Raw genomic sequence first — 14,670 nt, forward strand, 5'->3', positions numbered from 1 at the left:
CGCCACCACCACCACCACCACAACAACAACAAAAACAACAACAACAACAACAACAACAACAACAACCTGCAAAAAAATACATTATGTATTGGGGTCCTTATCTCTCCAACCTAAACCCATCTTTGAATCTTTCATACCATTAGTAACATTTTTTTCTTGATTGTAATGAGACAAAAATTCGGCAGCACTTCCTTACAGTTCTCCAAATACATTATTTAGAATGAATTCTCACTCTACATATGTATTCAGAGAACATTAAAGGAAATGTCAACCAAATTTTATCTCAGAACAATCAAGAAAAAAATGAGTATTTACCACCTAAATGGCATAAAAGATTCAAAGACAGTCCCAAAACGGGGATTATTCAAGAATTACACCTAATGTGTAATCCCTAAATGGATACTAGGTCAAAAATATATTAACAATCACAGATACAAAACATTATGATTTCACAGCAACACAACCATAGGATGAATTAATATTTGTAAAAAAATACATATGACACAATTTAATTCATAAGTAAATATACATAACTTATCAAAACAAACTTTATGCTTCCTAATAAACCATATAAAACTAAGCAAAAGTAGAGTAAGCATACTAAAATTGGTTCAAACATCCTAAATTGGCTTTTAGCTAAACTAAACTACCCTAATAATCCTAAACATCCTAAATTCGATTTTAATTAAACTAAATTATTTTAACAATCCTAAACTTAATTAAACTAAGCATACTAAAATTGGTTAAAACATCCTAAATTGGCTTTTAGCTAAACTAAACTACCCCAATAATCCTAAACATCCTAAATTGGATTTTAATTAAACTAAATTATTTTAAAAATCCTAAACTTTTTTTTTTTTTGGTAGAAGGTAAGTTCTCATTAAGTACAAAAACATCTATTACAAACTAAGGACAATCATAATTAAGAGAAGCTTCTACATTATAGAAGCCATCCAGTTTGCATCTACACTTGTTACAATCTTACACCTAATCATTCTTAATTTGAGGCATTGCTGAATCTGGTGAATGACAATGCTCGGTCTCAAAACAATGCCCTCCAATCTTGCTTGATTACTTTGATGCCACACTGTAGAGTAGACTGCCATGACAGCAGCCAGACAGACATTCCTCTTCAGCAGGCTCCAGTTCCTTCTCCCCACCCAGATTATCCCATTCACAGTAGGGTTAGGAATACAGAGCCAATCACACACCCCTGCCAGTACCAGTGATACATACTGACAGGTTTGAAATACATGCTCAACTGTCTCTTGACCAGCACTGCACAGGCAGCAGATATCATCCTGGCAAATACCATGCTTGAACAATTTAGCTTTGACATTCCGTGCATTCCTGAGGATTAGCCATGACAGGAATTTATGTTTAGGCAGCGCCCAACTCTTCCATATCAGCTTTGTCCATCCAACTTTTTGTTCCTTATGGCGAATCCAATCATATCCTAAACAAACAGTATAACCCTTCTTATCAGCAAGCCATGTACCAGCAGCATATCCAGACTTAAAATCATCTCTAATTTTGCAGATAGTCTTCCAGTTCCAGCTCATATGAGTCTTAGGAACATGACTATCCCAACTGCTACCTTTGATATATACCTGATGTACCCATTTGACCCACAAACTATCAGGCTTGCTATATATCCACCATACTAGTTTCCCAATGGTAGCCCTATTCCAGTCAAGGCTATACCTAAGGCCTTAATTAAACAAGCATCCTAAATTGGATTTTAATTAAACTTAATTAAACAAGCATCCTAAAATTGATTTAAACATCCTAAATTGGCTTTTAACTAAACTAAACTACCCTAATAATATTAAACATCCTAAATTGGATTTTAATTAAACTAAATTATTCTAATAATCCTACACTTGATTAAACTAAGCATGCTAAATTATTCTAAGCATCCTAAACTAACCATAATTAATCAAAATAATAACCATAAAACAACCCTAATTAATCAAAATAATAAAATAAAGTAAACAAACCTTGAATTAATTAAGTGAGACAAGGAAGTAAGAGTAGGGTGAAGGGCAGCGGCAGCGGCTGGCGGCGGCGGCGTAGGGCGGCGGCGGCAGAGGGAGAAAAGAGAAAGGGGAAAGGGAAAGGGAAAGGGAAAGAAGAAAGAAGAAAGAAGAAAGGAGAGGGGAGAGGGGAGAGAGGAAAGAGGTGGTCGGAGTGAAGTGGTGGCCGAAGTGGTGTCGGCGATTTTTGGGAGATTTTGAAAATTATTGGGTAAAAAATAATTGAGGAGAGATAGGGAGAGACGGGTGAAAACCCGTGTATAAAAAAAAGCTGCGACGGAAATTCCGTCGCAAGGTTAAAAATATATTTTATTTGATGAGCTGTAAAGTCTGACATTGAAAAAAGCCTGTGACGGAATTTCCATCGCAGAAAAAATAATATTTTATTGTAGCGACGGAATTTCCGTCGCAAACTTTAATATTATTTTATTATTGCGACGGAATTTCCGTCGCAGGCCTTCCCGCCATGTCAGAAAAATTGGCGGTCTCGGATATTTGGCTGCTAGGGAATTTTCGTCGCAAGTCCGTCGCAGACTTAGTGAACCGTCACAAGGTCCGTCGCAGGATTTCATTTGCTACGGGTTACGTGTCCGTCGCAATGTCTCCGTCGCATTGAAACCTTTTTTTTGTGGTGGGGGTAACGAATTCTTTAAGCAAAATCTGTTTGACTCTGCTGGCGGCTGCTATGAAATGAGATGTCGACTTCTATGTTTGGTTTTGGATTCTACGGAGGAATACGACGTTGAATCTGTCTTTCAATTAGCAATCTCTTTAAATTTGAACTTAGCGGCTTGCGCTAATAAACTCTAGAAGTATGAGGCCGTCATAAACTTCATGTAATACTACGGTTTTATGAGTCTTTGGGTACTCTATCGAGTAGGCCTTACTCTGTCGAGTAAGGGTGTGTTGCATTTTAAAAATAGTTTCTGACATGTTGGGTACTCGATCGAGTAACCTTGATACTCGATCGAGTAAGGGGGCACTCGATCGAGTACCTCAGCTACTCGATCGAGTAGTCGGTTTACGGGGTGATGATTTGTCGGGTTTTGTTAATAACACGGATTAATATATATAAATCTTTCCGTCATCTTTACAATACACTTTTACAAACCTAATCACATTGAAAAGAGATTCAAGTTACGTTCTTCGCATTCATCCGTGTTACTGACAAATCCCGGAGCTTGAGAGGTCGGATTTCATCGTTCTTTGTATCATTGTGATCCTTGCGTCAAGGGTAAGTCCTACGTACTATTTTTATAGCATTTGGTTAAGGTTGTTTAAACCCTAATTTTGGGATTGGGGGTTTTTTATATGTTGATGTGGTAGTGATTGTATGATTATGTGTATAGGAGAAGGGTTCGTAGATGAAAGATTTTGAGACAGCTGCTAGATCGTCTGATGTTTGTGTTGCTTTCCAGGTAGGGTTTCCCTACTCAGTATTAGTCCCATAATGCATTGTTGGTGTTATGTGATTGTTGAATATTATCGTATTCGTATTGTGACGGTTGTTGGTTTTTATTGCTATTTAATGGTTGTGATTGTTTGTCTCTGGTTCTCGAGATGCGTTCTCGGCTGAGTGGAGTCACTTGCGGGAGTGGCTTCACGCCCTAGTTTCGCCCTCCGTGGAACCCGCCACGGGAGGGGATGTGCACATTAATGGGACAGGGTTATCGCTCGGTATGATGAGCGGGGATTTGGTGGGTACGGCTACAGTCCCCCACTGGCAGGGCTGGTCTAGTGGACATTCGGTGACGGAGATTGATTGGAGTGGGTGTGATTATGTGTGTGACCGTTTGAGCCGCTTGTTTACTGTGTTGTTGGTTATATATATTGTGTGATTAGTACTAACCCCGTTTAATGTTTTAAAAACTGTGGTGATCCATTCGGGGGTGGTGAGCAGTATTGAGCAGGTATGATATGACGCGTATGGGATAGCTGGGATGAGTCATCACGTGGCAGTTAGAAGTCTTCCGCTGTGTCAGACAACGTTTTATAGCTTTGATAGTTTTAGCAGTAGACCGTCGAAGAATCTTGTATTTCAGTTTTAGTTTTTGGTTTTGATCATATAATCACTTTAAACTATTTCGTTATTTAAATTATGTTTCGTTATTGTCTTATGATTATCATTGCCTCGGAAAACCGAGATGGTAGCACTTCCATGCCTTAAGTGGTCCTGGTAAGGCACTTGGAGTATGGGGGTGTTGCAAAATGGTATCAGAGCGACGATCCTGAAACCTATAACCAATGAACCTAATGAACATAGGGAGTCAAAATAAAATGAACCCGGGGTAGATGTTGTAGGAGCTAATGCAAAGACTTGGGAGACGTCCTAAAGTCGCGAACTCGCCCTACAATTTTGAACCAGTCACCATGGGATATGAGTTGGGATCGCTATGTGTTTATCTTATGAATTGTGTATCTTTCTAGCAAAGTGTGGTATAAATCGGTGGATGTATGTGTGTGGAGAATGGGGAATATGTAAGAAAGATGGTGATGATGTGATTTTTGTTATGTTGTTGGTTGAAAGCATGTTGCATGATTGTTGGTTTACATGTTGGTTGGAATCGTTGGAAAAGTGTATGAGAATGATGAGTAATGTGGTGGAAAAAGGAAGTAGTTCATATGTGATATGATTATACATAATTTTGTTTGTGTAATTTTATATAATGATTTCTTATACTTGTCTACTGTTGTATCATATGCGCTTGTTAGATAAAGAATGTGATTAAACTAGATGAATTGATTGGAAAAGATGAAGTGGCAATTACATGAGAATATGAATTCCTTGATTATGAACATGTTTATGTGATGAAGTGGATTTGTAATATTGTTGTGTTAGTAACATGGAAATAGGATTTGTAATGTTGGGTATGATTTGTGTTATGAAAGTTATAAAGTTAAAGCATGCGGGTAGTACATGTTTGATAAGTTGAATGTTATATGAGCATGATAGATATTATTGTTTAGTTTTGGTAGGTAGTAGCATGTGGTTATGGATGGTGGTTTTATAAATATCGAGTCGCTTTTGTTCACCTCGTTGATGTTTAAGTTGTTTGAAAGAGAAAAATCAAATAGCTATGTCGTCTGATTAAAGCAAAGTTGTCTTTAAACTGTTATAACTTGAGATGCATAAATGATTTTAATGTTATTCCAATTGGAGGTGATAGCTTGTTATTTTACGATTCTAACGATAGGTCACACGCCCAAAACGACCAAGAAATGAGTGAGTTATGACTGTTTTACGAAAACTGGGCAATGCTGAGAATTGCGTAGGGTACTCGATCGAGTAGCCTTGGCACTCGATCGAGTAGGCGGCACTCGATCGAGTATGTTAGTTACTCGATCGAGTATTCCTGGTGATTTGTTTTACATGCTTCTGACCTTCACCTACTCGATCGAGTAAGTCCCTTACTCAATCGAGTGGCCTGTACTCGATCTAGTGACCCCTGTTTTGGGTCATATGCTTATCTTTTGACTTCGTTGCATATAATGTTTAATTTAAAGGTGTTATCTTGCTTCTTTATGCATTGATTTATATGTATGTTGATCCTGATGCGTAAGTTACCCAATCTTATGATGTAAGGAGTGGCACCTGAGGTGAGTATGAGTTCGGTGGTAGGACATGAGTTATATGTGGTTGTGATAGATAGTGGAAAAAGAAAAGGAAGATCGTTATGGCTTAATTGAGACATAGAGCATGTTTTCTGAGATGAGATGAGTGATATGATTGTGCGTTGAGTAACGTAAAAGCAAGTGAATATGGGCAAGGGATGATGTGAGTCTAAGGAACGTGAGAATAAAAAGATTCAAAGTAAGGATGTGGATAGTGGCAGCTTGAGATGTGTAAAGAATTATGGAGGGAGATGGTTAGGAGTCGTGTGGGTTAAGGATATATGTAGTGAAAGTTTTTTTTAAAGGGGTTGAGAAGAGTGGTATACAGTGAACGTTGATTTTATGGATAGATTAGTGGCAAGTATGAGTAATAGCATAATAAGAGAAGACCCATGGTAAGAAAGAGTGAGGTGATATCAATATAAAATAATGAAATTTGAGTTTTGGAGCGATGAGAAGGTAATTGGAGCACTAAAGGGTTAGGTAGAAGTAATAAGGAGTTGAGATATTAAATGGAATTGTTGAGTATAAAGAGAAAAGAAGGATAAAAGTAAGCTGAGAAAAATGTTCACCGGAGTTATGTGATATACAAGTAAGGAATCATCGGGATGTATGATACTACCAAGAGTAAGTGAGTTAATGGTTATACAGAAGTTTCAGGACAACATGATTAATCATGAGTTTCGAGGAATTAAGGGAGTAAGAGGTTGATTTAGTATCTGCACTCGATGAGATTTTGGTGGAGAGTTAGATGACGATACAGTTCGGGATAGTATTGGGAAGAATGTTGAGGTAATTTTGTTGATGGATTTGATGTTCGTTATTTGGGATGTTAACCAAAGATAGGAAAGAAAACGTGATGTTTAGAGATGAGTGTAAGGGGTTTGATGTCCGGACAGTGGTAGTGTTATGGTTTGTGACTAGTGGTTAAGGGTGATGGTATATTAGAAAGGTAGCAATTCTAAAGAGGTTGATTTTGTAGGGACCAGATTGATAAGTATGGTTATGAAAGAGTATAAGATGTGGTTATATGAGGCGGTTGTTAGTAGTTGAGTATTAATGGTGTGGCTACATTTTGCAGAGGGTGATGGATATGCGAATGGGAGAATATGTTATGAGGTGTATACGAGTTAAGCTCGGGTGAGAGGTATCTTTTATCAGGTGGTAACTTACGTGATCAGGATTGACTGGTTGGATGTGATTACGGGTCTGTGATATATAAAAATTGTTAGAAATTTATATCTCATTACTTTACATATTCATATATGTTTTTATTTTTAATTTAGTCATAAAATTAAAAGGTGATCTTATGCATGCAAACAATAATATAATTAAAGAAGAAATCATCATCTCACATTGATATTTCGGTTTATGGGCACAAGTGAGTTCTCCTACTCACTTGTTCTTGAGCTCTCCAAATGGAAGAACAAGGATTCAAGTGTAGAATCCCTCCCAAAAGCATATACCCAAGGAAAACTCATAATAACCAATATTATTTAGATCTAGTAATAATATTAGTTTTACTATAAAATTGACACAAAATAAATTGTATTTTACTCTTGAATATTTCGGTCAAGAGGGAGTATTTTGTGGTTTATTTCTCTAGAAATCTCATAAGATGTAGAGAGTATATATTTTCTTACTCTAGAAAATTATATCATCTTGAATGAATGAATGAATGGGAAAAATAAACTCTTCTCTTTTCTTTTCTTTTGGCCGAAAAAATTGGCTTGGGTAGGTTGCCCAATATTTTTCATTTTTGCTCTTCACAAGAGATTAGGCATGCAAGCCTACAACCTAGGGTTATGATTGTGTCTCCATTTAAAAATAAACAACACAATATAAACTACATACACACACCCTTATTTTCGATTTTATGCATAAAATGGAGAATCCATTTTATTTTGTCATTTGTCAAATTTGTCACATGTAACATGTTACAATGCAATGTATTTTTATCATATTAAAAATCAACATACTCATAAAATATGTCATTTACAAAATTGACTAGTAATTCGTAATTACTTGTACCAAAAGTGTTCCCGAATTATAAACTACAACATTCTGTATTTATAATAATTTATTCATTCCGTTTCAATTGTTTCTGTAAACAATAATTTCATCTAAGTAATAAAACAATTCGATTACTTAGACCGTGTCTCATTTAATCATATTACAATAAGATACGTAAATTATACTCACAAAATTATGCGTCAATTTTAAGCAATTTAATTAACTCGTATCGGCATACGATTAATTAAATAATCAATTAAGAGTATTTCCCTATAGGTATGACCTAAGGGGATCAACTGATCACCACCGTCGCACGACAGTAATGTCAAACTCTAGTCAGCCAATCATTACCGATATGTGTGGACCAGTTGACAGTAAAAATATTACATCCCACATGTATTCTTAAAATGAGATTTAAACATGTGATCATCATGATCAATAGTTGTGATCGCATTATTGTCGGAGGACACATATTCCAACAATCTCCCACTTGTCCTCGACAAGTATGCGTCACCAATTTTCTTGTCCTATTACTATCTCCCACTCAATGCAAGGTGTCTTTCAGGTCGTACTTGCAAGTGATCATATCGAGAGTGGTTTCCTCGATCTGGAGAATAACTGATTGACCGGATTTATCTATCATAGATACCTTCCGAGCTTGGCCATGCATTTCCAGTTCATTACTCCTCGAGTGGCCCTGAGATATTGTTTTAACCCTGACAAAGGGGTGGACAATTCCTATCGCACTTATTCCCTTCGACTAGCCACAGCCATCATAACCCAAAATATGCCCATTTGACCCCCCCATTTACGAAGGTCGTAGTAACACAAACCAAAGTTAAGCTGAAACTGTGCCATCTTAGGCGAACAGTCTTTAGTCAAAAGAATCGACTCATTAGAATACTATAGTAGCTCTCGCCACGACCAGGCTTTATGAATTTGCCAGAACTCTATAAGCGGTCACTGCCCGACAAAGTGTTCCTAACAGTCTGCCTATGTGATCGACTAGTCATCTCACATGACTCTATGGCACTTGAACTTGCCATCAATCGCATCACACTCTAGTCACTTCGAGACGTCACCTCATACAAGTGACTATGGGCGAATACCATGTTAATTCGGGTTCACTTTAACGGGGTTCAATGTTGTCTCTACAACCCGTTTGGATGTAACAAAGTATAATAAAAGAGTTTTAAAGTAAAACTCGAACGACAAATGCAATTATCACATATGAATAGTCAATGCCATATTACTACTTCATATTCTATAATCAAGTTTGATCTTGAATGTAGTTGTTCATCTCAATTTAATTGAAATGACATGACTTATCATGTTAAGCCTATGAGAAGGCTTTGGTTAGTAGGTTTTATCAACTTCTTGTACCTTACTCAACCTTACTACATACTCGTTTTCCTTTGTAATGTATATATTTACATTACAAAACTTTCTGAGTACGTGTCGAGATCCAATCAAGACATAGGCCTTTTAGCCTTAGAATAGCTCCCACTGTTTTCACAGTGTGCGGGACTCATCCTTCTTGCACATCCCATGATTGCAAGTGTACTCAATTTCCGTTGTAAATATTTCTCATTCATCTTTATTGCCTAGAACGATTCTAGAAAATCTACTTCTTAATTAACATGGCCACAATGGTATCTTAACCATCCTAATGTGTTTTGATTATGGTTTTGTCGGAAACCATGCGCAATCTCAATTGTCAATTGTCACTTGTGTAACACCCTTATACAAAATTGCATCAAAAACACTTTGCTTTACATCCTTAATGCTTTTGCAAGCACTTAAAGGTAATCTTTATGGCTTACTTGGTAACTTATTACTTGAATTCGATTTTGAAACAATTCATCATACTCAAAGTATATGAAGTGTTATACATCATTTCCTATTTAATTGATTCGGCAGCGGAAGCAAATGAAATCAATCAAATATGTTCAATTTAATTGAACTAGTCATGAATGTTATCAACATAAGACTTCTTATTGACGCTAATATCATGTAGATTTATCTTCATAAATCTGGATATTAAAGATGTATTATATTACTCCAAAAGTCTTAAATCATTCTCAATGATCAATATGTCATCCACATATCGGACTAATTAAAATTTCCATAACTCCCACTAAACTCTATGTATAAACACAACTTCTCAACTTATCGAGAAAAGTTTTATAACATGATCAAAACATTGATTCCAACTCATTGATGTCCTACTTAAGATTCTCTCTTAAGTTTCACATTATCTTAGGATTGCAAGAATCTACTAAACTCAAGACATGTATTGAATACATTCCTTCTAATGAAGAAGTGGGTTTTAGATTCACTCGCTATGTATTTCATAATAATGAAACACAATCCCTAAGAAGATCCAAATAGACTTAAGCATTTCAACTGGTGCAAAACCCTTTGCAACCAATCAAGCTTTGAAAACTGTCTTTATTAGTGCAAAACCCTTTGTCACTAATCAAGCCTTTTATTTCGGATTTTCATGGCTCTAAGCCTTGTATTGAGTTGTGACTCAAACACTCTTATGTAAGTCATTTGTTGATTACTTTCCAGAAGTAATTAACTTGAATCAAACAATTTCTTTTGTAAGTTATAAGCTCTTTACTTTCTTAAAAGTAGCATGAATTCATCATTTTTAACAAGTGACAAAATTTAACCTCCTAGGTTTTAAAGAACCAACGTCTTACACAAAATGTCTCATGTAGCCAAGAAAGACCAGTTTCTTGCGACATAACATTTTTTGTGGCATTCTTTGTGGCTCTTGAATAATTTCTCTCACTCTGTCTTCTAGAAATAAACTTGTATTTTTGAAAGACAGCTTCACGAGCCGCAAACCCGTCGTACTCGTGATAATTGAAAGGAAAAATGAGCATCTGTTTCTTGTGAAAACTTACAAACATGGTACCCTACCATTTCATATCTCATATGAATCGTTTAGATTTAGTGGAAAAATAATTTAGACAAAAATGATAAATTCCCCAAAAGGATCAAGTAACACAAGGTAACTTGATTAAAGTCCAAACCATATCGAATAGCGTTTGAATTCTTATCCAACCACACATTATTCCATAATGCGTGCTAAGAGAGATTAACTTGTGATACTATATCACATTTCCTTTGGCTTATATCAAAGTCTATACTTTGATAATCCCATCACGACTAAATCGTGTTGAACTTCTTCAAAGATTTCTCTATTTACCTTATTAAGTGAACATATTAGCGTCAACTTAAATCGTTGGTAAAAGAAAATGATCAACCTAATCTGTATCAATGATTTACATTCTCGATCTCCTTTTCAATCAAAAGGCACGAGACATCATGCTTTGAATACAAGATACGCATATACCATAAGATCTAATGGTTTCAAGAGTACTCGATAACTCTTTGCATTAATCATTCCAGAATTTAAGGTTTAATCTTGGGTTACCAATTTGAGTCTTGCATCATCTTCATGATATATCATTCTAGTTTGGTTTAGAATATAATCACCTTGATAATGGGCTAGCCATACATCAAATCGTGGTGTATAGGGTCACAAAAGTGAAACCTCTTTTGTATCTTAACAAGTTTATATTCTTATTTAGAGTTTATACACTTAATAGTCATAATTAAGTACAACTATAAACCCAAAACTAGATTGATTACACAATGACTCTATCTCTCAACATCATTGTTGCTAGTCGTCATATTCTAATCATCCTATGTATCAAGTACAATGATGAAAACCTCCACTGGTTTCTAATATTGACGAAGTAGTTTTAGCAAGATTTATGTCAATCAAATAAACATTTAAAGAAGAAGGTCCCATTACATGTCCCACAACTAACTTGTTGATTCTTCAATAATTTGGGGTAGTTTCCTTTCTAGTGTCCAACATTTAAGACAGTGGAAACTTTATCGGTCGGGATTGATAGGTTTAGTATCGCTATTCTCAACAACTTTACTTTTAACATTACCTTGTATCAATTCCATTATAATATTTACTTCTTGAACCTCGTCCTCATCTTAACGGTTTAAGAGAATGCTCCCACTCATTTCAATGAGTCTTTGCTTTGAGAAGCAAAATTGAATTCATGAAGATTACTCTTCATTTGTTCGTTTTAGTCTTAAAACTTTCATTGAAGTGGTTGCGTTATTTTGGTCAATTACGAATTCTGACAAATCTAATTACCAAAACAATTTATCGCTTCAAGGTACTTAATTCAATTAAGTATATGAAAAACAATCCATTGTAAGTCGATGTGTTAGTCATGAATCAAAAACCTGTTTGATAATGAATAACTTTTATCTATACTCTTTACAAGAGATCCTTCCAATGGATAATATGAGGTTTTAGAAGAAAATTCATATTTGTCTTTAGTTACGATGTTTTAATGGAGATTTGAATCAAAAATCGAAATGATATCGTATATGAATTGTGGTAAAGAAATAGAACAATATGATAACGAAATAGTGAAAACAAAAACATTCATCGTTATAATAATACTTGTAGATAACAAGTAAAGCATTTACATAGTGACCTCTACCCAACTATGATAAATGATTCCGAGATCCAAATTCATATTAACTTGGGCACGGGATAGCCGATGAAACCCTTATCAATATAACTCGGTGGACTAACTCTTTAATCGATTCTACTTTTAGAATTCTCGGTCGATAAAATTACTCTAATATTTATCTATAGCCCGGAACACATGCGACTACGGTCACGAATACTTCCGTTGAGCTCAATCCAAATTTCGAATAAATGTGTCCATGATCCAAATCCACATCAACTTGGGCACGGGATAGCCGATGAAACCCTCATCAACACGAATTCGGTGGATAGACATTTATCACCTACTTCCCCTACGTAACAAGGTTTGTACCCCGGGATGGCCGAGTGCACTCCCTCATGAAATAGGTTTTCATGGTTTCTACTTTTTGGTAAGGCTATGTCTCAATTGTTTATTTTTAACGAGAGGTCATGTCAATTTATTATCTATCACGTTTTAAGTGAACTAAAGAGGTGAACTACGATAATTGTAATTGACACGGTCGATAAACTCGATTAAAATGATAATGCATGTTTTAGTTATGGCGATTTAGCGATGCATGCGACATATAAATAAAATGCAAAGCATAAATTAAATCCTAGTATGGCCTTCCTAAAATAGAAAATCTAATTAACTATTACATATTCGGAAACCAACTCCATTGGTCCCTTGAACTTCGGTTTTGGCACGCATCTCGAGGGAACACCGTCTTTATGTATCGCCTTCTTGAGTGACATCGTCTTCAAGGAACTCCTAAATAATAAAATTACATAACAAATTACATAATTTCCTATTATACATTTGCAATTAAAATAAAAATAAATCTATTAAAATACAAAACGGTGATACGAGATCACAATAAATTACAACCGAATCGATATTCCCATACATTTCGGGTAATACCAATTAAAAAACTAAGGGCATACTAAGTAAAAATTACATAATTTAAAAATTACATAAAATAAAATTATGACAATCATAAATAAAATGCAGCATTATAATATGTATGAACATGCCCAATTTTATGCTAAATCGCCTTTAAGGAGCCAATATCGTATATTTAACGGTTTTTACGGATTTGCGTGATTCAACCTTTTAAAATCACAATAAATTACATAAAATCATATTTATGCACAAGTTAATTACCCTAACCAACTTAGGACTCAAAATTAGTCTTCACTAACTATTTGACTATAATTAACTCATATTTCTTAAAATTGTTCATTAATGGACTCAAAATTATAATAAAATGCTATAAACTCCAAATAAATCATAAAAATTTCAAATAAATTCAAAATTCAAAATTTAAACTTATGAACATTCTGGAAAAATACCATGACACTCATAATGTTCAAAAACATTAGGTTAAAATTTCGTAAAATTATCGGAAAAACTATGTTGCGGTTTATTGGATTTATCAATAATAATCATAAAAACATGAGAAAAATTATATTCATCAACTTTTCAATTTTAGATCTGAAAAAGATAATAAAATGCAACATGTGACGTTTTTCCTTAGTCATGAAGTATGTTTTAGCAATTATACACTAATTAAGTCACTATTTATGCTATTTTTCATCAAAAATTCATAAATCATGCATAAAGACTTCAGTATAGCCTATTATTTTACAAACATCTTGTAAAATTTCATGTGACAACATACTAAATTTCTATGACCAGATTCGAAATATTTCTCATATTAACCTATTTTTCATTTAAATTCGATTTTTATCATGAAAAATCCATTTTTCGAGCATAAGAACTCATAAAATTATGAAAATTTCCAGATCATCTAAAAATAATATATGTGAAAACATATCCAAAAACCACTGGAAAATTCGAAGTTTAGCTAATTTTCGTCCAAAAATGACATTTTTATCATAAAAATCACATTTTAATGCCAATATTATTTAAAATGAACAATAAAATCCATAAATCAAACCAAAATATCCTAAAACATTTTAAGACCAGAAACTTTAACATGCATAATAAATTTTGTGATATATCATAATAAACACAAATTTATAAGTTTTATATGTTAATCGTATAACTCGGAAAAACAATAACCGATTTGCATGCAAACAACCTTGTGATACCCGTCGTTGTGAGTACCAAAGATAAAATTTATAATCTCCTATTAAGACTAACCTAGGCTAGTGGTAACAGGGTCGAACCACAAGGAGGCAGTTGTAAATTCTAGTTGTTCTATGATCAGTCAAAGGTAACTATTATGGGGGTTGGTTGAATTGGTCTATAACTAATAACAATAAGAAGAAAATAAACTAAAGATATGGATTAAACAGATAAAAGAAAGGTACTAGGATGGTCGGGTCATTACGACTTCGGCGGCAAAGAAACTAAGTCGGTCCGAATTAAACACGGGTAAGGCGGGAAATAAGAGGTCCTCTCGGTCCACTCCTAACAAATAGCATCTCTCGATCTCGCTATAGGTC

The 14,670-nt window shown here is 34.8% G+C and overlaps 1 protein-coding gene across 1 annotated transcript; it reads right to left on the minus strand.

The window, feature by feature from the left end:
• Window positions 1-935: 935 nt before the first annotated feature.
• On the minus strand, window positions 936-1,562 carry LOC141617463 (uncharacterized). Its single transcript, XM_074434660.1, has one exon. The coding sequence runs from the start codon at window positions 1,560-1,562 to the stop codon at window positions 936-938; it is 627 nt and encodes a 208-aa protein (XP_074290761.1).
• Window positions 1,563-14,670: the final 13,108 nt, after the last annotated feature.

The sequence above is a fragment of the Silene latifolia genome, chromosome X, assembly GCF_048544455.1.
Source record: "Silene latifolia isolate original U9 population chromosome X, ASM4854445v1, whole genome shotgun sequence".
In the NCBI taxonomy this organism is placed as follows: domain Eukaryota; kingdom Viridiplantae; phylum Streptophyta; class Magnoliopsida; order Caryophyllales; family Caryophyllaceae; genus Silene; species Silene latifolia.